At 38.8% G+C, this 24,740-nt stretch overlaps 1 protein-coding gene across 3 annotated transcripts in view; it reads left to right on the top strand.

Annotated features, from left to right (window-relative positions):
* Nucleotides 1-12,189: 12,189 nt before the first annotated feature.
* LOC124163282 (NGFI-A-binding protein homolog) overlaps nt 12,190-24,740 on the top strand; it is a 156,637-nt gene continuing 144,086 nt past the window's right edge. For all 3 annotated transcript variants that reach the window (XM_046540080.1, XM_046540079.1, XM_046540078.1), the window contains exons 1-2: nt 12,190-12,713; nt 23,670-24,197. In XM_046540080.1, coding sequence (XP_046396036.1) covers nt 23,792-24,197 — 406 coding nt within the window. In that variant the 5' untranslated portion in view covers nt 12,190-12,713; nt 23,670-23,791. The remainder of the gene's footprint in view (nt 12,714-23,669; nt 24,198-24,740) is intronic.

The raw sequence follows: 24,740 nt of genomic DNA, 5'->3' as shown, positions 1-24,740 counted from the left end.
TATAAAAATTATTTCACTTTGGGTGAACCTCATTATCTCAGCATTGAAAATTCGTATTATATTTTCATTAACAGGAGTAATTATAACAATTTTCCACCGTTATCAGCACTTTATATGAAAAATCTCATTTTGCGACTATATTTTGTGGAGGGTGGCAAAATATTTTGTTTCTATCTGGATATTTAATTTTGTGAAACCAATATTGATTCAGTTCAGCCGAACGCCACTTCATTTTACCTTGATGGTAAATGTAATGAATTTGTCATTTTTATTTTCGTGTTGTTACTTACGATATAATTCTCTTTTCATCGGCTGTAAAAGTCGTGTTTGGTTATCTGGATGTAAAAATTTCAATTGTTTATAAAAAGCGTCTGGGATATGCTTTTTCTTGGGATCTGTAACTAACCACAAAATACTCCTTAATGAATACTTTTTCAAGCTCATAACGCCCTTTTAAGGGATGTCCATAATTTTTATTTGTTTCTAGCGATGGTTTTGACATTATTTGTATGAACTAATTTCGAGAAAACCTATGTAAATAATTTTCCTTTCAGTGAACCTCACTATCTCTGCATTAAAAATTCGAATTATCATTTTATGAACAGGATAAATACAAAAATATTTCCATCGCTATCACCAAGCTGTGAAATTTAAATTTCTCAATTTATCTATATTTATCTAATTTGATTTCTCTAACAAAGGTAATTTGTGGAAAATCTCCAATGAGCATTATTTTCTCAGCGTCAAAAACTCGAACTATCATTTTATTTACAGGATAAATGCAAAAATATTACCATCGTTCTCAGCAAGGCATTCAACAAAACCCTGAATTTTAGATCTCTCAATGTCTGTATTTGTTTGATTTGATTTGTCCGACAAAGATTAAGTGCGTAAAAACTCTCCTCACCCTGTTGATAACATTTAATCATATTCATCAAAGACCGTACGGCACATTCTTCTTTCCAATGTTTTCTCCCGTACTTTCGTTTCAAAGTTTCATTCCTGTCGGGACAGAGTGGCGGAAAGTAAACGCACGATGACTGCGAAACGCGAAAGCCATAAATCCCTGTCAATTGAGCGACTTAATTAAAAGCATTTCCAACGTCGTAGGAAGTTTCCTCCTGTGCTGACGATTGTTTTTAGTCCATTCACTACGAAAGTCGCAAATGGGGAGAAGTAATCCTTGCATAGATAGTATTTAACCTAAGTATTTTGTATTAGAGCTTCAATCGTTTTACGATTAATATTCTAAGTCTTATTGCTTCAGTTGAATTTAATTTTTTCCTACAGATATTGTTTTTATCATTTAAAAGAATACTTATTTAGCTTTTTTTTGGGTTAGAGCTTCAATCGTTGTATAAATAATATTCTAACTTTTCTTGTTTGAGGTAAATTTAAACTTTGTTTTTTCATAAAGTTACTATTTTTATCATTTGAAAGAACTTAAGGTTTGACTGTGCCAAAAATTATCCTCTTGAATAGTGCTATGGGTGTAAGAAAATTTATAAGCGATCCATGATCTTCAAGTTTCGATCCAAACTCCATTTTTTAAATTCGATCTTGGTAATTTCGTCTAATCTCTAAAGCGTAACTTCTGACCTATGTAAAAGTCATCGGTCCTATTTGAAAGACGTTTCTTTGAGGCCGGTAAAATTGGAAAGGCACGACATCGACCATTAGGAAAGCATCGCAATCAGTTGATCTTTCTTAAAAATTTTAGTGAATCCGAATGGTTCCAAGAAGTGATCCCATTAAATTTAACATGCGCGAATTGGTAAATTTTTTAAAAGGATGTATTTTTGGTAGATTTTTTTCTACATCTCAAATGTGTATTTTGAGCGATTTTCGAATATATAATGAACCTTTTTAATAAACTGCATTAAAAAATGTCCATCGATTTTTTCAACCAATCGATTTCGATAGAACGATGGATAATTTCGATCGGTTCAAGTTTCGATTTTTGTTGGAAAATGGAGCTTATCATTTCGATTAAATATCGATTGCTCGAAAAAACGATTTGACTGACATTTTTCCATCACAAAATAGGACTTACTGCTAGTTGAAATGATCCTCTTACCTTCATTATGTCCGTCCATTTCGCCTTCTCTGTCGCCTCTCTTCAACGGACTGTGGCAAAACCATTTCGTTCGGCGATCGGCAAAGTTTTTCTGCAATTAGCAACGTGGGAAATCCAATGACGTTCTCAACGTCCAGTCGACTATTTTTCTCGTAAAATTCCTCCCTCTCTCTCTCTCTCTGCCTCCCTTTTCCAGCTAACTGTCCTCTCCTTCACTTTTTCTCTCCCTCTTCTCGTCGTCCTCTTTTTTTTATTCGGATCCGATACGTGACGTTTCCTATGCGAAGCCAAACGGTTCCGTCCTAAAGGTAATCTTTTCTGTCTGGGATGACAACAGCTTGCTTGCATCCCTGGAGATGGGCGTGGGACTCACTCCTTGTTCGAGACTCTTTCGTAGATGCTCAGTGAGTTCGAATCACTGCCCACGCACCTATAAAATTAAGTTCCTTCGCCTAGGAGGACGTATTCATTCCGAACGAGTCGGTCCTTTTTTGGTGACGTATCATTCTTTTCAAGATTTTTTAAAAACATTTAAGTTTGGTCGCACGAGAATTATTTGAATTACAGAATTCGCTAGTAAGTGAAATTCAATAATTGCCGTAGGTAAAATGTTTTCGCTGTTTTTTTACGTGCATTTCTTACGCAAGTGGCGTTTTAACAGTAATCATGAGATGATTATTCACTATATCATCTCAAAATGTGGAGGTTATATAATGACGAAACATTTGCATAAAAAATTTCCGGTATTTTAAATTTGAAAAATTTCACTCATTGTCAGTATTTTCTAGGATATAATTTTTTATATATTTGAGATAGATATATGTATTATTTTCACAAGCAATTCATGTAGAGTGAAAATTCCCTATATTGTCTAATTTTAGCATAAATGTGCTCTATTATTCTGAAATTTTAACATATTTTAAATGAGTAATACGCTACCAAAAATACTAAACGAACCGGGCGACAGGGAGTAGGCAACCTGTTTTGGACCTCGATCGCGTTATTCGTGATCATAACATAAAATTTATGCGATAGAGAGACGAAGCACTTAGAATCGAAAGGCTTATTAAAATAACTTAAAGCAAAACTTTATGCATTATAATATTAATTTGATGCCCGCAAGATTGGTCTTTTGGTAAAGAATGGATGATGATGATGGAGAAAAAAGTTTTGTAAAATAAAATCCAATCCCATTGAACGCTTAGGTAAGCAGCTATTTTCTGTAAGAAATGCGTCATTTCCTACATTCCTTGAGACCTGTTGAAACATTAAATCTTCGCCTATATAACTTTTGCCACAAGAGGCCAATTGGTGTGAGCAAAACATTTCCGGGGCCTTATTTACGTGCATTTTCTTACCAAAGTAGTATTTTTATTAGGCAGTAATTAAGTGATGATTATTACATTCCATTTTTCGGGTGTACGTCTGCGTGTTTAATACACCCGAAAAATGGAAATTAATAGTGAATCTAATCGCTGTGGAAACCTTAAAACCAAAAATACGCGATGATTATTTACGTGAACAAGGCATGTAGAGTGTAAATTCTCTTTAACAAATTTATCTGAAGTTTTTTTTCGATTAGTTTCACTGTAACATAGCATCATTCAGATAATTTCTAATGATTATGCTGTGCAAGAATATAGTCGTCAGTAAATTTACTCGAGTGGGGAACGTAGTCTTTTTATTCATCTAACTATCAGAATGTATTTAAATAAGGCCTCGGCCTATTTGGCTCGTAGTATTACTTCTTTCAATTTCAAATCTAATGTTCGCAATGTTTTCGTTAGGGTACAGAAGTAATCGTTTTGTGTTCCATTGTTTTTTTTTAAGTAATGAGAGAGGAACGTACACGGATAGTGACATCATCGTACGTCAATGCCATCTCTCGGCGGGCCGCTGTAAACAAAGGAGCTGTCTGAATGCAATCGTTTCTCTACTTAGGCATTCGAGTTACCCAAAAATGGAGTGGAAGGAAACTTTTTTAAAACTCTGCTCCTTTTATTTATTTTTTTGGGTAATTCTCGTTCAGGTCCGACTCGGAAGCGTCAAGGGTAAGAGTTAAAAGGGTTGGGGAGGGTGAGGTTGGTACGCCTGGACCAGCAGACGCCATTTTTTTGCCCCCTGTTCGGTAGACGGGCAAGGGACTAAAACAATGGGGTTTCGCTGCAACGTATGCAGACTAAAAATTCCGAAAATAAGAGCCGAGAGAATGCACGCTCGCGTTTACGATGTTTTTTTTCGTATTCCGCTCTTCTTTTTTTTCTGGTTTTCTTTTTTTTTCCCGTGAGGAACCTCCACGATGCACCGCTCCGAATCGGCAATTCGTTTTCAGGACGAGGCCAGTCTTTAAGGGGTTGGGATGAGGGGGGGGGTAAAACTGCCCAAGAAGTAGACCTACCCCCCCAATCTACAAGACGCAGAGCATCTTCTTACCTGGTTGAAATATTTTTCAGCCCTAATTTTACTTTTTAACTCGGAGAAGTTGGGGGAAGAAGCGTTTCGCGATGCGCTTTTGTCAGTTCCCCTAAAAATCCAGGATGGAGGGACTCGTTAGGCACGGAAAAAGAGCCGAACGACCCCGAAAATGACTCCAGCCCTTCAATAATTATTAGCACGAGAAGACTTCGTCTCGAGACAAAATGAAAAATAAATTGTATCCCACACCAATCACTCGCAACGAGAATGAAAATTACGAGTTGAAAAAATCTACTTGTAAAAGAAAGGCAAGCTGCCGGTTGAATTTTTCACGAGATCGTAAGTACTTCAAATTTGAACACGTGAAATGCACTCGACGCTTCATTATTCTTGTAATTTATGGACCCAATTAAGAGTCTCGTCTCATCGACGATCTCATAAATACTTCAATTAGCTCTCCTTTATTGAACTCGATTATGAGATTGTGCACGAATTTTTATCCTATTTATATGCCGTGTCTTGCTTATGAATTTTTTGTCACTAAAATACTATTGTCGTCATCGTAGTACTTCTCAATGAAGGTATGTAATGAAATTACTCAAAAGTTATCTAGAAAAAAATAGAAGAAGAGTACCATCGATCTTGGTATACTGTTGTTTCAGGCTTCATCTGGCGGAATAGGGAGGTTTTCTATTATTTTTTATTGCCTAAATCGAAAGATTATTACTCCTGGAGTACGTATACTACGCTTTAAGATTTTTAAATGGCGATATCTATTTTTCGCGATTACATGGAAAGAAAAAATTTTCAAGCGCGCGTAAACGCGACGGTCTTTTTCAAATGAGGCTAAAATTAACCATTAGTATTCGTCTCAACTGGGATACATAAAACCAAATAATTTGTATATTATGAATACACTGATGGTGGGTAACGAATCGCAATCAATGCCTTTAGATTTCTTTGATGAAGGAAACTACCCTATTCTAATATATTTGCTATCTATCAAATTTCACCAATCAGAATTTGGCAAAAAAAAATCTCTCACCTTAAAAGCCAACCCATGCGTACCTTTGCACCATGCGAAAATGCACATACACAAATGCACCAGTGCACCATGTCCTAATGCATCTTCTTAGCTCTTCGTTTTTTACCCAAATGCTGCACCTCCCTCCCATAGTGAACACATGCAAATGAACCAGGGGTCTTCCATCTCCTTACCCCTTGAAAACCCTTCGACCCCATCCCACCCCTCTCACCCCGATAGATCCCTAGCCTATCCCTTCCCTCAAGACCCCATCAGGCAGTCAATACCCTTGCGAGCCCCTCCCGCACCTAAAATATGCCTCCTGGGAGACACCATTATATGCGCCGCCGGGAGCTCCCTACGAAGGTCCGGGCCAAAACTGAGGAAGGCACGAAGGATGGGGTGCCCTGTGTTTTTTTCGCCGCGCTCGTATTTCTTATTTAGTTTTTCTATCTACGTTTCTTCCCCTTCCTCCTCCATCTCTCCACTCAACGCGCCAGTCCTCCGCCCTTATCCTGGCGATAGCACGCGGAAAAAAATGGGATGGCTGCATATGCACGTAGCTTCCGATCTGCCGTGCCCACGGATTTGTGTATGTCGGGTAACGCCTCGCCTTCCCACGCGTCGTGGAGGTGGAAACAGGCCCGGTGGCCCATAGGTATTCGGCGTTCTCGAGCCTATCTGTGCATATAAGTGTGGGCCCATACACTTCTGTCCTAATCTCTCTCCAAGTCGAGATGTCACGCTCCGTATCTATCCCGTCATATAGGGTTCATTTCCGCTTTACTTACTCCGGTTTGTTTTACGATACCTCCACTGCATAAACGCTCAACAATCGCTCACCGAATCAAATCCGCTCATCTAGATAAACCCTTATAGTACTATCCGACGGCGTTAACTGTATTCTTGGGATGAGGACAATCTTACCGGAATCGATTATTTTTTTTATTTTTAAAAACCAATTTTAGGAAACAATAGCAATATTTAGGAAGTAAGATATGCCGTCGCATGTTCTCTGATAAATTCTGTGCATTTTGGTACCTCATTGGTAGAGTTTGGTTGCGTACAAGTTGAGAAAAAGGTATCTATACAGTAGAAATAATGAAGAGAATTGTCAATAGTTGGGAGATACACAAATCGATAGATACGGGTTCGAATCCCGGTTAATTCAATTGAGGTTTCCACGCAGAATTGAGGTTTCCTGGTTAGGTATTTATGGCATTTGGAAATCCCGCATAGAATGAAACTACCCCTCCCCCGAGCAATAGCAAGACATAAGCATCAACGGCGTGTTTGTTTAATCTGTTAGAAGCACGTAAATCCAATGGTCCACTGTGAATACCAGAATTCATTAACTTTTTCCCAAGATACATCCAACCATTGTACACATTACAATAACGTGCCAAGGCACTATCTTTCTTTTTAATTATATAATAGAGGTTGTTCACACAGTATGGAATCTAGTTCTCAAATTAGTACAAAATATTTATAATATCGGATAAGTTGAGAACCCGAACCAATCAAAGTTTCAAAGAGTAGTTACGTTAGTATTACACACTCAACCGTATTCTAAAACGTATTCTTATCTTGAATTCAAAATGCTTGGAAAGTCTTGGTGATAGGTAATTATTACTCTTATACCCTGTTTAATTTTTAAATTAATAATGTCGTGTTTCATTTACATTACAAGATTGGGAATCATAGAATGACGAAGTAAAATGGCCTAGATTTCTAAATAGAGGCTAAAAGTTTCAAATGATAATATCTTCTGAGCCATCAAGAGATAATGATACAGTAATTAATGCCTGCAAAAAAATTGCACTGCTCGATGAAGAAGCTCACTAATACCTATTTTAAGATAAGTGGCTCACACCCACCCCAGGCAAAATGAATATTTTTCATCATTACCGCCGCAGGTGAGTGGATAATCGCTATTATACTATTCCTGGTCGGTAATCGATTCCTTATTTGGCATTGAATATTCTACCTCCATAAATCGACCCTCATTTTTAAGCTTCTTTAGGCTTAAGAAAAAAATCTGCTCCGTATCTGTTTTTTTTCACAATCGGAATACATTTGTTTGAGCGGGAAAAATTTTTCGGCGTGGGAAATCGAGATGGTGGTCTTGAGGTTTCGTTGCGTGCATTTTAAATGCTTCGCAATCCGATATTCCTACTACTTGATGAGCATTCCGTGAGGTGTATATTTTTTTCGTAAGAGGGAAGGAAATGAAGAAAAAAAACACGACACCGTCCGTAGTTGCCTTCATCTTCCTCCCTTAAAAGTCTACCTTCCCTCATCCCCCTGACCACCAGTGACTGGCGAGGATCCCTGGCAACCCAAGAATGAAGGGTGTCTGCGGTGAAAAAAAATTAGGGATCACAGAAGCAAGGGTTTTCTAGGGTATGGGGGAAGAGCACTTCTTCTCTCGCAGACCCTTACTCACGCGGTGAAAAATTACCCCCCCGCGTTCAACACCCGCGAAACAAAAAAATGGACAGATCTCGTTCACAGGTAGTGCACGCCAGATATCAGGAGCAACACCTTCGATTTCAACAGTTTTTAATTTCGACACGGATAGAAATTAAGGAGACTAATGCACCTCTGTCATTCAGTCAAACGATTGAGTTTTTGTGTGCATTCGATCACCATAAAAGAAGATATTCTTCGCTTAAAAAAGGTAAAAGTTGGCCATTTCCGAATTGTTTTTTCTTACGCATTACGGTAGTTAGGGCTCATTATCACGGCATTTTTAATCGACTAAAGCATTTTGACGTAATCTGCATAGTTCCGTAATGAACACAAAACCTAGAGCAGTAAAATATCTGAATGTTTTATTTTTTCGTAATATACATGGTTATAATGCACTTTAGATCAATTCTAAGACATTACAAAATTTATCCAGAAAAGGGGTAGTCTTTATATTCTCTTACTCTTTTTTCGTCAACGTTATTGCTTCAGCTTGGCCTTGATTTGGCACTGAAAAAGAATACTTGTTGAAGTGAGAAACACATAAAGTATTGGAAGCATGCATAATTTTTCACGGGGTAGCTCCTTTGAGGTCGAACTACCGCAAATAAAACCGGGTTTCGGCCTTCGGAAAATATGAATTCCTATGTATTTAGTTGATGCTACTGTTTGGAATTTTTAAACAATAGACCTTTATCACTCAGGAATGCTGTAATTCTATTAGTTTATGTGACTCTAAGTTGTATCATTTTACCTTTCATGATAAACTCCAGTTCATTCTCTCGGTCCAAACTTCATGAATTCGACATAGCGTAATGAAAAGTAAAACTTTGTAATTCCTAAGAAATATATTCATGGTCAACATAGGTTTCGACGTGGCACGTCATCATCGGTTTGTCCATTAATAAAATTATATGGAATTGTAAATTTTAAACTTAAGGGTGGATGGTGATATTTGGTGGAACTGTGTAATATGAAACGATGCAAAACATAATCATAGATACACTAATATTGTATGTAACACAAATTTTCTATTAGTCTGACCCAGATCTCGACACTATACACCATGCGATTCTCACAGCCACCTTTGCGAATGACATGGTGTAGAGTGCCGAAACTTGGGTCAGACTAATTAAAAAAATTTGGAAAATACAATATTAGTGTACCTATGATTTTATTTCATACCATGTTTTACTTTTCGTTGTAATAAATTCTCTTCCCTTTTAAGAATACTTTTCAACCAAAGCCGCAGTGACTTAGCCAGGAATTCCGTTCGGAGGGTGGGGTCCAAAACCAGGGGTTGAAATTTTTCAAAAACAGGGTACTGAGTAGAGGGTTCAAACTAATTTTAACACTTTTCATTATCGACATAAAATTCATTTCACAAAGAAATCTTTTTATTCATGGTATTTCAATGTTTTTTTTCTTTTATGAAGTAATTGTGTTCAAATATTTTGGGGGTGTCCGTACACTACACTACCGGGGGTACGACCGTACACGTTCATCACTACGCCACTACAAAGCCGAATTCTCGCATAACTACACTTTGAAATGAGCTACAAAGTTCTTATTACAAATGGATTTATGAGGTTGGTGTGGGCTCATCTCACGGTGCGTTCTTTGCGTTGGTCCCACCTTCTGTTCTACCTTTCTTCTGCCCTGATCTCTTTCTTTCTCCATTCCAACCCTCCCCTTGAGGCAGGGGCGTTGGTTTTGTCTCCGTTTTCTGGCGGCAGAGGGCGTGGGATGAGGCCGATATCTTTTGATCGCTGCGTCGGGCGAGTGCATCTCCCGGACTTTAAAAGATTCCACCTTTTGAATCCGCGGTGCTTTTGAGATGCTTATCCACGAACTCCGCCATTCCTCCCTCGCCATCCACCCCCCTTACATTCAACCCCACACGCAGACCTGAAGAAACCAAGTACCAACTCAAGCCTCGGGTTTCTTGAACATCTTTAAGACTTTAGTACTTTCCTCGATTAAGAGGAAGCATCACTCCCACTCGACCGGGCCTATCTCATAAGTCATAACTTGTTTAAAGAATCATATTCGTATTCGTAACATTCGTACATGATATAGAGTTGTTTCGGGCTTAATATCGTGGGATTCTAAGGCATATATAAATCATAATGGAATTTATCCACAAATACTTCAATTTTACGACCTGTTTGAACACATTTTGATTTATATTACAGTGACCTACTGCTATTGTGGTTTTATCCCGGCAGCTATTGGTTTAGGGAATGATTTTTCCAGTGTAATTCAGGATAAGTCTACAGGGAGATACCTGCTAGGCCGCATGTATTTGAAAGGGTGGAAAAAATTCACTGGGGTATTATTTAAATCACAATCCGGTAATGGCGAAAAAAATTGCGTAAATGGAAATTTTGTGCAATGCATCAACTATTTGCATAAAGATAGTGAATTTATGTCCGCTAGAATAATTATACATCCGACGAATACCAAAAATAGCGTCTGTCGAGATGATGGTAATCAGAGTTCAACTCTTTATCTGGTGTGTTTTACTCTCAAGTAGGGTATAATTATGTAATATGCTTAGTGTCATTTTAGGATAGATATTTAATACGCTGTTTCCCATGAACTTATGTTATTTATCAGCAGACCCAAGAGATAGGGGTCCCAGATTCGAGTCCATTTTGCGGCCAAAGATTTTCCTCTGTAGCATTTCTGTAGATAGAATACCACTCTAATTTACCAGTTGTCCTGTGGAATTTTTACTATTTAGACTACTTACTCGTTTAGGCCGTTATCCCATGTTCCCAAAGCATATAGCGAAGTTTCGAAATATACTTCCGAACAGTAATTATTATCGCCACGCTTGATCAATTCGTTTAAAATAATGGGTGACGATTCACGTGCGAAACATTATGGTATATGTAATAGTGTGACGATGCATTTTTAACTATGACAAGATTTCAAGCCTTCAGTTGTCATACGAAGAGCAGTTAACACGGCGGAATAAATACCTTTAGGATGGAGACCATGAGGATCAGTGGAGCAGCGAGGGGAGGATTTGGGGCGGTTAAGCACCACCCCCTCCAGAGATTGGAGAATATTTATTTAAAAAATATTTTAGGATAATTTTAATGACAAATTTTGCAAGTAATATTAGGGAGACGGATGATTCACAAAGAAAACATCAAGCTATTCAGTCACCATTTTGAAGCATTTATCTTTAATAAAATTTTGCGGAGGGCCCCTTCCGCTTATCCTGGCGGGTATTCCATACCCCCAGTATTAGTTGCGCCAAAAACACCCTTAATTCCTAGCTGCTCCCCTGATGAAGATATATGCATCTTGAGACTTGGAAGGAAATAGCTGCTCCCGGGGTACCCCATATGATTAGAAAAACCGTTATGAATTGCACCGGTGTGGTTAAATGGCTTCTACGATTAGCGAATAGATAAACGAAATTTTTGGCAGTGCATGTTGCATATGGTGATTAATCATGTAGACATCGTGGTTTACAAGGTCATTATATTTATCTCCGTAAATCATTTTACCTAATAATTTCTCTATTTCATTACGCTCACCGTCTTCAGGGTTAAATCCACTTTTTAAACTCGTAAATTCGTCATTATTAATTGCTATTTTACTCGTAGATTAGCCTCAAAAACTATTCACGAGGCACGAGTCATTTTTGGCCTTTAAAACGGTGATAGAATTTTCCGCTGAAAGTTGGAATCAAGAAGCCCTACAAACTCGATAGAAATTCATTAATACGATTCATTAGGTAATTGTGAAAGAAAATATTACTATCTTATTTTCGTAAAATGTGGCGGGATAATTCAAGAGTACCGACTTCGTAACGAACTACATGCATACACTACGAGGCCCGGGGGGGGAGGAGAAGGAATGGGTAGGGTGGGGTGGGGTAGGAGGGGAACATATCGCATGTGGGGTGGGGATTGGAGGGGAGGGGATAGAAAAAGAGTTGAGGAGGAGTCCTCTCCAAGGGCGGGGTGAGGGGGGTGGGGGCACTTCCCCGCCTCCGCCTTGTTCTTCTTCTTCTTACACACTTCCCCTCCATTCCCTCTCAATTTTTTCATCACACTCCCCTCCCCCCTCAACTTCCCCTCCAAAACCACTCTCCCCCCTTCCCCTCCTCGCTCCCTCCCTGTCCGTGCCTCCCCTCTCTCCTCCCCCCACCTTCCCCAATGCCCACTCGCCGTCAGTACACCGTCTGCTGCCGTAGCTGTCGGACATTGTCCTGTACAACGTCGTTCGCGTTCTGTGAACACTAAAAAATATAATAATCGAACAAAACACAAGCGGTGGTGGATACGCAGACGCGAGGATTAAAAAAGTTTTACCGTAAAAAAATTACGATTTTGATAACGATCGAAAATACTACGTAAACACAAAAGAGAGAAGAACAATCGACAAACGAGTGCGCGCACTCCTTCTTTCCCTCCTGGTGATTTGTACTCGACATCGTTCCGTGAACACAGTTCGTGAACGCTTCGAGATCTTCATCTGTTCTTCAGCCTGAATCCACGAGAGGTGTCTTTTTATATGCATTTCAAAGACATCGCACCCGCACGTCCTGTTGGATTAGTGTCCTGCGCTTGGAAATCCCAGTTCCAGCCCCCGCTGAGGCGCGACCAATCTCCCCGCGGGGCCGGTGCCGCGGGGGCAGAGAGCCCGAGGAATAACGGGGGCTTCAGCGGACACAGCCGGACCCGTCGGCCCGCCTGAAGACAAGCAGTAGGTATCACCAGAGAGTGTGCGGTTGCCGGCTCCAAATCCTGTGTCGCTAAAGACCTGAAAAGGTCTCGCTAAATGGTTGATGCTATCACACTTTTACTGGAGGTGGTACCACCAGAGAGTTCGTGGGTGATAGCTCCAACTCCTGTGTTATCAAATTCCTGCGACGGCTTCCAGGGTAAATGGTTTCGGTGATCATATTTTCCTAACTCACACCGCGTTGTTCATTTTCTGTTGACGATGGTTCCGGCGGCAATACTGCCAGCGTCTTCAGGTCAGCAGTGGATTTTCGTGCAGAATTGGGCTGTTTTTAATGTCGCATTGGTGTTAATTGACGTCGTTTTTCCTGTCAGGTTTGGTTGAAGTAGTATGGGCTTTTGAGAGTGGGTTCCGTTGAAAAATCTTTTCCAAGCATGGGAGAGCGGGTGGTAGCTGTCCTTTCGGTCAGTTAAATGAGACATTGCAATATTTCCACAGGCTTTATTTGAACAAGACGCGTTTCGTCGTTAAATGGACCTTGATTATTGTTGGTAGTGATGATGTAATAACAAAACACGTCGCGTTAAAATAAATGCTGTGTAAATACCGCAATACTTATTGATTATTGGCAAAATTTACTGATATCAAGAACTTCTACCTAATCGTGCCGCATACCTTACAAGTCATTACATTGGCAGTTTCTCGGCGTATCGGCAAGAACTAGTATCTAGTGGTAACTCTCATCTTTGGCGATCACTCTCGAGATGTCAAAGGCTCCTGCCCAGGTGAAGTCCACGCACTGCGATTGCTGAGAAACGGAGTATTTCTTCTTATTGGCCCTTGTTGGTGCTCTTGTAGCATGTGTTTGATACAGCGATGTTATCATTCCAATCCTGTGTTATCGCGCCGTTCCTCTCAAATGTGTTAGCGTGTGGCGTCCTTTGCTTTCGGCGAGTGTTAAAGGTGGGTTGGATCGCGTGGTAAACAGAGAGGGGGCGGAATGATGAGGGAAAGATTCAAAATTAGTAAATTACGTAAGTGCTGGATGGATGAGCCACGTTTAAATGGGACAATGGGGAAGCGTCTATCCTCTCTTTGACTTCGGTAATGAAACGAGTATTAGAGAATTGATAAGCGATTCGATAGTCTAGCTCCAGGCTTATAACCTGCGTACAAGTTTCCAATGTCGCTTTAGTTCATTCTTTAAGTTTATTTTATTTTATGACACTGATTTCAATCATACATTTTGCTCTTCTCCCATAACATATGGCCAAACTGGACTCTCTAGTTCATAACTAACTCTCTTATCCTGACCAATAACCTGCCTAAAAATTATAATGTAGATTTAATTTTAAATATTTGTATATTTTATTTTTTTACTGCTGATTTCAGTCAAGCAGTGTGTCCTTTTTTCACACAGCTTGGTCAATGTGAACACGCTATCAAAATGTTATGCCTACAAGCTTTGTTTAAGTTCGTTTCCGGCGTTTTTGTTTTCTTTAACCGATTAAATCGAGAAGTTGGTCGTCTCAGTCAAAGAAGGCACAATTCCTGGTACCTACACTATCAAAATATCGTGTTTGAAAGCTTTTCGCATCATTTTTCTTCGATTACCATATTCAAACTGTTTACATTCGTCATCTGATTCTGGAATTACTATTCTTTTATCTCAAAACGCTTTCTTTTCAGATAAACCCACATATTATCCCAGACTTGATGAAAACATGATAAATTTCCTATATTATAACCTCTACTGTAGGTTACTTGGTGTAATTTCTTCTGTAATGTTGATTTTTATTGTCCTCCTAACTCCTATTGTCCTCCATTGTCTTCTTCTCGCAACTTATAAATCCTCAAATCACCTTAATGTTTTCTCATTCTTTTTTTATAAGGTGGTAAATAATTTACCTTCAAGCCTCTAATGTAGTTTCATTTTGTTTTTTTCCGCAATGCTTTGTGTTTATCCCATCCTAATTCAGTCGGGGATGGAATTTCCTAATTAGTTGCTTGACCATTTCGGATATATCTCGGTATTTAACTCTTCCTTGGTTCTCATAATCTTCCCTGAGATAAAAATGCCCAATCCACATACCTATGATGTATTTAAACAAACAATTGACTTGGAAAATTGATAAATGCTTGCCAAATTTTGTCACCTGACATATTAATGTCACCCTGGTAGTTCCTTCTGAATATTTAGGAAAAAATACATTCCTAAATCGACTTTAAGATAGAGTTTAGACACTTGGTTAATACTTCGATGTTGACTAAAAATAGATCACTTTTCTAGGATTTATCGTCCTTCTCGGTAAGCATATAAGAGGGATTCCCATTAATTGCGGTCTGTATTAACTTTACTTTTGAATTGGAAGTCATACATCGTTCTCAGCGATCTTTGAAGGAAAGTTGAAGCTATCAAAGAATGTTTTCTGAAAGATTATGACATCTCCCAGCTTCATGGCAGCCTATTTAATTTACTTTAAGGGAAGAGTCATTATCCTCATATTTTTTCAGTTTGAAATTCTCAACTATCTAAACACGAATTTCCGCGTAAAAGTTAGGGAACTTTTTACCTTAAAGATTTAAAGCATTCTTTCCCGTCTTCTTTAATTGTTTTCGGCAAAACTTACTTGCAGTACTGATCGCACGCGAAGTAAAAACATTGATCGATTATGCAAGTCCTTCATTTCTCGCGTACACGACAATGGAGAGTCAATTATATGCAGTGACCCTGGAATAGCATTTTGGCAATTCGTTGCTCGATATCATCCGTTATGGCCTATCTTCATCTTGCGCAACGCTAATCGTCTTTTTTTCCTGATCTCTCTCTCTCTCTCAAGGCGTTGTTTTTTTGTTTCCAACACGCATATTTCGTTTCTCCTCGGTCCCGCATTTTTTGTCCTGCCCGTCTTCTCAACGGTTGGTCAATAACTCGAAATCTGAAGGATTATAAGAAAACATATATGTACCTCGACTCTCTCGGTCTTTGTATTTTTTTATGAACATACTATTTCGCTGCCGCTTTTCTTTCGTCGTTTAGTCAGTCCTATCATATCGGTGGAATAGTTTTGTTCAAACAAGAGAGGAAGCAATGGGAATGATCGCCCATGGTTGCTCTAACCTTTCAGCTAGCTAGCCGTCTAGCCGGTGTTTGGATTCAAACATGGGAGGAGTCATCAAGTAACATCACTCATAACTGGCGACGTTTTTCAGGCTTGAAGCATATCATTATCTGAAGAGTGCATCCTGCAAACCACCTCACTTGGTTTCAGAGATCGCTGAATAATCAAAAATTAAATAAAAATTGCGGAGTAGTAATTATTTCTTTTTTCTTTTCAAGACGCCGTGTTAATCTATTTCGCTCTACAAGAAAATTAATTTCAATTGTTATATAAGAAAGCAGTTGTTTGGATACAGTGGGTTAAGTCAAGAAAACGCGCATCTTCTGTTTGACCGGCCGTAAACTGTGATCTTTGAAGTTTTCATAGTGCATAGATGAGACCCTTGGTAAAATTTACCTTTATCTCACATCTGAAACCTTAACATGAGAGAAAATGTTGAGGTTATATTTTAATATTTGATGTACGGGTAAATTCTGCAAGAGATCAACTGTAAATGCCTCGAATATTTGAAGAGAATACCGTAACTTTTGTGCAAACAATACGTCAGGAAGAAAGAATAGCCGAGGAGGAAGTTTATCTTTTAAATTCAGCCTCTTGATTTAACAATTTTGACCTAGGCCTCATTATCATTAATCTCTCTCTTATGGCGTCTTTCTCCCCGGTGTTTTTGTTTCTGAATATAGCCTCTTAATTTTATAATTTTCACTTCAGTTTCTTTTCGATTACTATCCGTCTTTTCGTGTATTCCTTTCAATGTATTTGTGCTAACGTTACGTCCATCATGTTCGTCGAAATTTGCATTTCTTCAATTCAAAGGATGGCACGGCTAGACGTATATCGTCTTCGAAAAAGCATTGTTCCAGTGTAGGAAGAGGCATTAAAAATATCGCTCGTATCTTCCTCGGTTTTTCAGCCAGCTACATCACGTCTTCTTGCCCATTGTATCATCTACATCTACATATTATCCTGTAAGCTACCAACAGAGGTGTTTGGCAGGGGGTAGACCATCACCAACATGCACCAGTGTATTGATTATTACTTCCATTAACATGCACTCTACTACATTGTCCCACACGCTAAGGGATTAATCTATATGGTACTTATGAAGGCAATCTGTCTACAAAGCCAAAAAAATGTTGTTAGAAACTCTAGGAAAGTTCAGTAACATGCATGAAGGCTGTTCAATACCCCCGTAAAGAGCTGCTTTTGCAGGCTATATTGAAGCGGCCAATTGTGAATTAACTATTACCTTTATAGTACTCATTTTCATATATCGCTAGAAAATGCATAAAGGAATCAACTCGAACGATTCCTTCGATCGAATCTTGTATAATTAGTAATATTGATACTAATTGCGAATACGTAAGTTTGTGAACATGCACGCTACATATGACACCAAAGCTATGGAATTAATCAATATCCTACTTGTGAAGGAAATCTGCGCATGAAGCTAGAACTTGCAAAAATTGCTGTTAGAAGTGCTAGGAAATTCAGAGACACACATTAAGGTATACACAAGTTCAGTGGCGCAGCGAGGGGGGGGGGGTTTGGGGTAAAACCACCCCCAGAGCTTAGAGAAATTTTTAAGTTTAATCCATTTTACATATTTGGACCAGTATTACTTATAGAATAGTGCTAGGATTTATCGTATATATCCCTTAGAAAGCCGTAAAACTCGCCATTTTAAACCATTATTCTTCAAATTTTTTTGTTGGAGGGCACCCGCAACTCCTGCTTACCCTGTACACCCGTAAGTATTAGTTGCACCTAAAACCTCCCCTAGCCTTAATTCCTAGCTGCGCCCGTGCACAAGTTAGTGAACTACACAACCAGTCAAGTAACGTATCCGTGTAGTCCTCCCGCGTTAAGGAGTGGGACGGCTGGCCTAGGTTGGCGCGTCACTCTCCTGACTAGTCCAATGCCAGCTTGTTGTTGGCCAACGGGGTGGGATCTGTTTTTTTGGTCGTTCCTCCCACTCTGGTCGCTATAGCTTCCTCCTCCCCTGCATTATCTACCCCGTTCCATTACCCCTCCACGGCAGCGTATGTTCCGTTCGTGTGTTTGATACTCCCACGTCTCGGGATAGCCTCTCGCCGCTGCGGAGACGCTTTGGGAATGAGGATGAACGCTTTAAGGTTGAAAGTCGCCGTGGAAATGTAGCGGGGAAATGAGGAAAGGGCGGGGGGGTGTTGATGGGGAAGGTTAGTTAGCCCGGATGGGAGAATTGGGCAAGCCGCGGCAAGGGTGTCAACTGTTTTCGTCTTGAGGCGATTTGCTCCTTCCTTCCGTGCACCAACGTGCAGTTTAAACTGTTCCCGAGTATTTAGGCCACATTACCAACTCATTGGGTACACTTGAAGTTAGAAATACTTGGGTTTTATGTGGAATAACGAATTTTTACCGCAACTGGCTTCAAACGGCGATATATTAAGGACGTTGAATGGTGAAATATTTAAAATCATTCAACGAGAATATCATTAGTTTTCATAAAATGTGGTGGGAATATAAAGAGAGAAGATTTGGATGTTACATGTTAGTTTTGTCTAACTAAATCCGATATTTCACATAAAATAATAACTGATATGCTCTAATTATTTTAGAAATATGGTCTTTAGAAGTCGCGAAGTCAATGACACTGTTCGTGAATTTAACTTGTAGGTATTCTTTCTTAAAAAATTGGTGCTTTGAATAAAAAAACGTTTGGGGAAATAATACATTTTTACTTCAACTGGCTTTAATCGGCAATATTTTCCCGACGTTGGATTTCTATCATTTTATTAGTGGAAGAATATTTCCGATTATAACAAACATCAGTGATATCTTTCGCATGCTGGGTAAAATACACTTAAAAGGGCCCTCCAGAAAATTGCAGCTTATACTAAGAAGAGATTTAGATGCCCTATCATAATAATCTTGTCCGCACTTCCTTATTGGAAGCCTGATCTCAATTCAAGCGTCAAAAAAGTCCAAAAAATAGCCCATTAACAATAGAACTGATTCCTTTATATTCTTCGCCAATAAAATGCATAATCTAATTTTTCTATCAACTATGGCATCTCATTTGCTCGCTGGGTAACGGAACTGCTCACGGATGGAAAACTTAAATGTCTGTCTGGTCTTTGATTGGCCCAGAATTTTTTAGCATTTAGATCTCGAAATGGATTTCGAATTTGAATGGAAAACTTCCCACAGCCATCTCAAGATTTTTATGGCATTTACTGCTTTGATCATGTTATGCTAATCGGAGCAACCGTCCAGGGCACTTAATACTTAAAGAGGAAACTCTTTTAAAGTCGATGCAAATTTTACGGCTGCATTTGATAGCCTCGGGAAGGGATTTTTTTTATTCCGCTCGATATATTTTTCCATTTTACAAATCGTGAATTCACTACTCCGCATCAGGTGTTCCGAGTGTTTTCTATAGTCAATGTTTTTTGCATATTCCAAAGAATAGTCCAGGTTGATCATATTACGTCTTAATTTACACTTTCATTCTTTATGGAAGTATTTGTTTTTTATTAGAAAATTTAGTGCTCCTGTTTTGTTTATTGTTAAATTTCTCTTTCTAATAGAATTACATTGGTGTTAATTACGTGGGCTGATAGTCTAATTTCCTTTGCGCAGGATATTGACGGGAATTTAAAAATTCATGACTCAGATTTACAATATTGTGCCTTGCTTTGTCTTTAGTTGGATAAAGTAGAACTTTTTATCTACCACGTAATTAGTGAGGGTTAGCTGATGTGATTAATCCCAAAATTTGGTTATGTGAATAATAATGTGGAAATAAAGCCATTTAATTTGAATTTCCCGGCACATTTTTGGAGTGCGGTACCATAATGTTTTATTAACCCTCAAATAAATATGTATTACTGTCAATTCGCCAGTGATAACTCAAATTCTAGGAGTATGATCATTGCTCTGGATCAATTCACTATGGAATATCATTCTTAATTATAAGTTGAATATTTTTGATATATTTGAACTAAGATGAATATTTTTGGATTATATTTTTGGCAGGTTTAAAAGAAATATATACATTTGAAGCGATGTTGGGTATTCCATTAATTGTAAAGGATTTTAGTTAATTTTGGGATTCGATTTTGGGATTTTCATTGATTAATTGAAGAATTCATGACAGAGAGAAGAATTTTGACAAGCTGGGGCACTTAATTTTTATTGTAGTTAAATAATAATGTTTTAATCATTTAAAAATATCATATCAATTAAATATTTTTGATAATATAATAAATATTTTTATTAATATTTATAATTAATCTCAATATATCGAGCGACGTTCCTTTAGGTAACTGCCACTATATGCAGGTGATATTATTTGCTTGACAGAAAATATTTTATTATAGAAACTAATGTACCTGTTAGTCTGGAAGGGAATATACAGTATGTAAGGGAGTAAGCCTAGCTGTTAATTGAAGATAGAAATCCAATTTAAGATGGGAGATAGGCCGAGCTAATTAGCAAAACGTTCTGCATCCATGACTTAGCCGGTAGAATATTAGAGCAGTAATTGTGTTCGAAGGTGCGGCTTTAAAAAAAAAAGCCAATAATTGGCTCAATTAAGGCATCAAGCGAGGGCACGAGAAGTAAACAAGGGGAAAGAATGAATGAGGAGGGTCATAATGAGAGTCCTTTCGGGTTCGCGGGGATTGGGAAGGACATATACAGAAAGAGCGAGGCACAAAAGCATGCCCACGTGGACCTAAAGCTGACCCGACAACCGTAATGCATGCCCCCATCTTACCTCTCCTCACTCCCCTTCCCATGTCCTCTTTCAACCTCTGCCCAAACCCATCGCCTGACCTCGCCTCCCGGTTCTCTCCTCCTCGCCGAGTGGCACTCGACTTGAGAAAGGTCAGCCTGTTTGTTATCCGGATCTCCTCCGTTCCACTGGGTCAATTAAGCCCGCCAACCGCTCAAAGACTGGTCGCCCACCCTTTCATGGGTTCCTGTATCGTGTGTCACAGGAATTCGCGAGGCAGTCGAAACGAAACCGACATTCATTCACACTAAATCCAGCACTGGTCCACGTATTCCAGGATAATTTATTTAAAATCGACGCGGGTATCGGCAATGCCATCACGTAGGTAGATCGTTAATGAAATGAAAAACACACAGAGGATGGCGCTACTGCGTCGAAACTAGTCGTAACTAAAACAAATGGTGGAATATAACTTTTTTTTCATTTCATTAACGATAAAATGAACTTCCACAAAGTTTGAGTCTGAGATGATAGGGATAATGTAGGTAGATAAGTATTATAGGTAGGTAGATTGTTGTATTTAATATATCGAATACGGCAAGATAGTTCTCTATGGGTGTTTATAATAAATAATAACTTTTACTGACGACGCGCCTTCTAGAATTTTTACAGATGACACTCAGTTCCTTACAGAAACATCCTTTTTATTACCAAATTTGCCTTAATTACTTTCATGTAGTTAAACAATCATAATAATGGCATAAATATTCACATAGGGAATTTAAGCAATTCCATTTTATGAGTAGATATTATAGATACATAGATTATACCATATACCATCGAATATGGCGAGATAGATCTCAATGCATGTCTATTAATAAATACCCTTTTTCCTGACGACGCGCCAGTTGGAATGAATACAGATGACACTTCCTTACTTCCTTACAGAAAAATATTTTTTGCTCCTTACATGAAGTGAAACCATCGAAATAATGACAAATATTCGCTGCACGTTGTTTATTTTGTTTGCCAATTTTTTAAATTTTCATTCCTGTTTTGCAGAAGAAATTGCCGTAATTTTAATTATTCTTAGAGTTTTATCGACAATTTCAAAATGTTATTGTTTTATCGTGCTCTTGGAATTAATGTATTCCTGTAATTGAGTCTTTAAAAATCCATATCGCATTGCTATTATATTTTTTGTGGCCTTTTTAGAATTTGCGAACAATATTAAGTTGATTCATTGTATTGCACTGGATTCCAGTCAATTTTTTGTTACTTAAGCGAATCAGTCTTATATTGTGGACTTAACTGAGTGAAATGTTCAGTAAAAGGAAGAAATTAATGGATAAAATGCCGTAGGTTGACTGATATTCTCTTGCTTTTAAAAAGGTTGATCTACAATTATAAACTGCAATTAAAAATGATTTGTTCGAAGTTTTATAATTCACTTGAAGTGTTTCACCGCCATAATGTTTTATTAATGCAGTATGATTTATAGCCTTTTAAAGAAAAGCCGCTAAATGCTGGTGACATTATCTGCTATATTAGGATCACCAGTTAACCTTTTATGGAAAATATTTTATCTGAAGAACTAAAAGTTTCCGTCAGTTAGTTTCTTGAGGAGATGGATCGAAAACAAAGAGAACTCAAGTGTGCCCTGAAAAAACTGTTTCTTCAAATGGAATGTTGGCAGCTTGAAAATATTGAAATTATCTAGTACAATAGTAGGGATGGTGATGTGTTTCGTAATAGTAGGAATGTTTATGAAAATGTTATTTTTATTTTTTCATCTTTTTGAAAGTTATTTTTTTGTTTCAATAAGAAATGAAGCATCAACAATTGGTTTTTTATATGCTTCAGAAGGGCTATGTAGTTTTGATCGCAAGTAATTATTTAAAAAAATTCAACTTATTGCCAACTTTTCGTTCTCTAAGGCGAGCATCATTAGGGCTTCAGTTCCATTCAGTTGTGTCCCGGTGAAACTGAAGCCCTTATGATGTCCGCATTAAAACAAAACATTGGCGATATATTGAAAGTATTTTAGCATGACCTACGACCAAAACTAGATAACATTTCTGCATTAAAAAAGTATTTAAAAAGGTGATCAATAACAACAAGATACAAATCTCTACAAATAATAATTCTCGATACTCGATTTTCTTAACACTTCAGATATCTCTAATTTACAGAGAAACGTTTGTAGATAGTCAATTTTATTACTGTACCACCATATAAACTAGAGATATCTCAATAAATTGGTAGGCATTTTGAATGCTCGGCGACTGTGGCTGGTTATTTTTCCTGTATTGAGTATCGTTTAGTAATATGCCTCGCCCTCTTTCTTGACTGCCCTGTTTTTAGGTTTATAATCCATGAATAAACCTAAATTAAAGTACTTCTTGATGTATGGTTATCGATACAATTCTGATTCCTCTAGTTCACGTCGAAACTTTTGCAGAAGGTCAGTGTTATTCCTGTATTACGGTCAAAATTAAATATTCTTTATAATTCAGCAGGCAATTTGAATGTTGATGAATGTAGTTGGTTTTTTGTTGTCTTGAATATCGTTTAATAATATGTCTCGTCCTCTTTCTTCGCTGCTCTTTCTTTTAGGTTTTAAATAATATATGAACTTAAAATGAATTACTACTCGATATCCTGTTTTCGTTACAATTGAGGTATATCAAGTTCACGTAGAAACGTTTGCAGAGGGTCAATTTTATTCATGTATTACGATCTAAACTCGAAATATCTCATTTAATTATAATAATATTATGCCTTCATTCGAGCGAGGTTGAGACTAAGAAGTCCCCTCTTCCACCTAACCCCTCGATAGCGTCAATGTGAACTTATTAAAAAATTACAATACAAAAGATATACAATATACACTATTTGTGAAATGTCAAAAAAGATAAAAAAGTATGTGTAAAATTTTGTGTAAAAATATTTCTGTTTTTGGGAAAAGACATGAGGATAAGGGTGTAATATCATTCAGCGAAAAAACCACTGCAGGAAAACGCCCAAACTAGAAAAATCAGGAGGTATTTAAATACTTCGTGTCTGTTGTTGTTTATTTGTTGTTTTTATTGAATATCGTTTAATTATATTTCTCTCGCCTTCTTCTCTCCGCAGCTCTCACGACGTGTCCATTGGGAGGCGTCGAGCCTTCACCCGTCTCCTCCCTCGTGGACCCCACTTCGACTCCCGCCTCCGGGCGCAATGGCCCCCGCCTCGGGAGCCGCCCCCGCCGCCTAATGGAAAACCACGTGGCGCTCACCTCCGCCTCCTCCCACCTCCAGCAGCCCCCCCAAACGAGGCCCCCGGCCGCCTCCGCCTCCTCATCGTCCATCCGACCTCCTGCTTCCATAGTCGTGCCGTCGATCGTCGCCTCGCGGCTCCCGCTGCCCTCGACCGCCGCCTCCGACGCCGCACTCCTCGGGGGCGAGGGGTGCGGAGGCAACGGGATGCCGGTCCCCGGCCCTAGCGCCCCCTCCGCCCCCCAGCCGCCCTCCGTCGCGGTGCCGCCCACCACGGCCCCGCCCCCCCTGCCCCCGACCACCTCGTCGGCTGCAGCAGCCGCCGCCGCGGCCGCCGCCGCCGCCCTCCTGCACCAGGCGACGCCCGCCACCAGGATATTCGGACGCAACGCCAATGGCACCCGTAAGTACCACCTACCATCTCATTAAATTCCATCCATACAGCACACATTCGCCGATATGCAATTCTTAATTGTCGTATTTCATTAGCGAGTTAAGAACATAATTTAGTCTGCTAGGAATTAAGGTTATAGCACTCGTGAGTACCTACCACCTACTCAAGTTCATCCATACAGCACATATTCGCCGATCTACACTTCTTCATTGTCGTCCTTTATAAGCATGTTTAGGGTATAACATAGTACGCTATAAATTATCGTTTGCATCAATGACAGCCGTGAGTACCTACCGCCTACTTAATGTCCATACATACTGCACGCATTCGCCGATCTACAGTTCTTATTTTTGTATTTAACGGGCGAGTTTAGAATATAATCGAGTCTCCTAGAAATTACTTATATTCACTTGTTTATGAATTTCCTTAATGAGCGTGTTTACAACATGATTTCCCTATTTCGCCAACTATGATAGAAAGTCTAAACATGATAAGTTTATTTCATTTAATATGGTTTTACTAGAGATACTTTCAGTATTAGATTGCACTCTG

This window comes from Ischnura elegans, chromosome 8 (assembly GCF_921293095.1).
Source record: "Ischnura elegans chromosome 8, ioIscEleg1.1, whole genome shotgun sequence".
Taxonomy (NCBI): Eukaryota; Metazoa; Arthropoda; class Insecta; order Odonata; family Coenagrionidae; genus Ischnura; species Ischnura elegans.
Note: the sequence above shows the minus strand (reverse complement) of the source record. Positions and strands in the feature narration are given on the sequence as shown.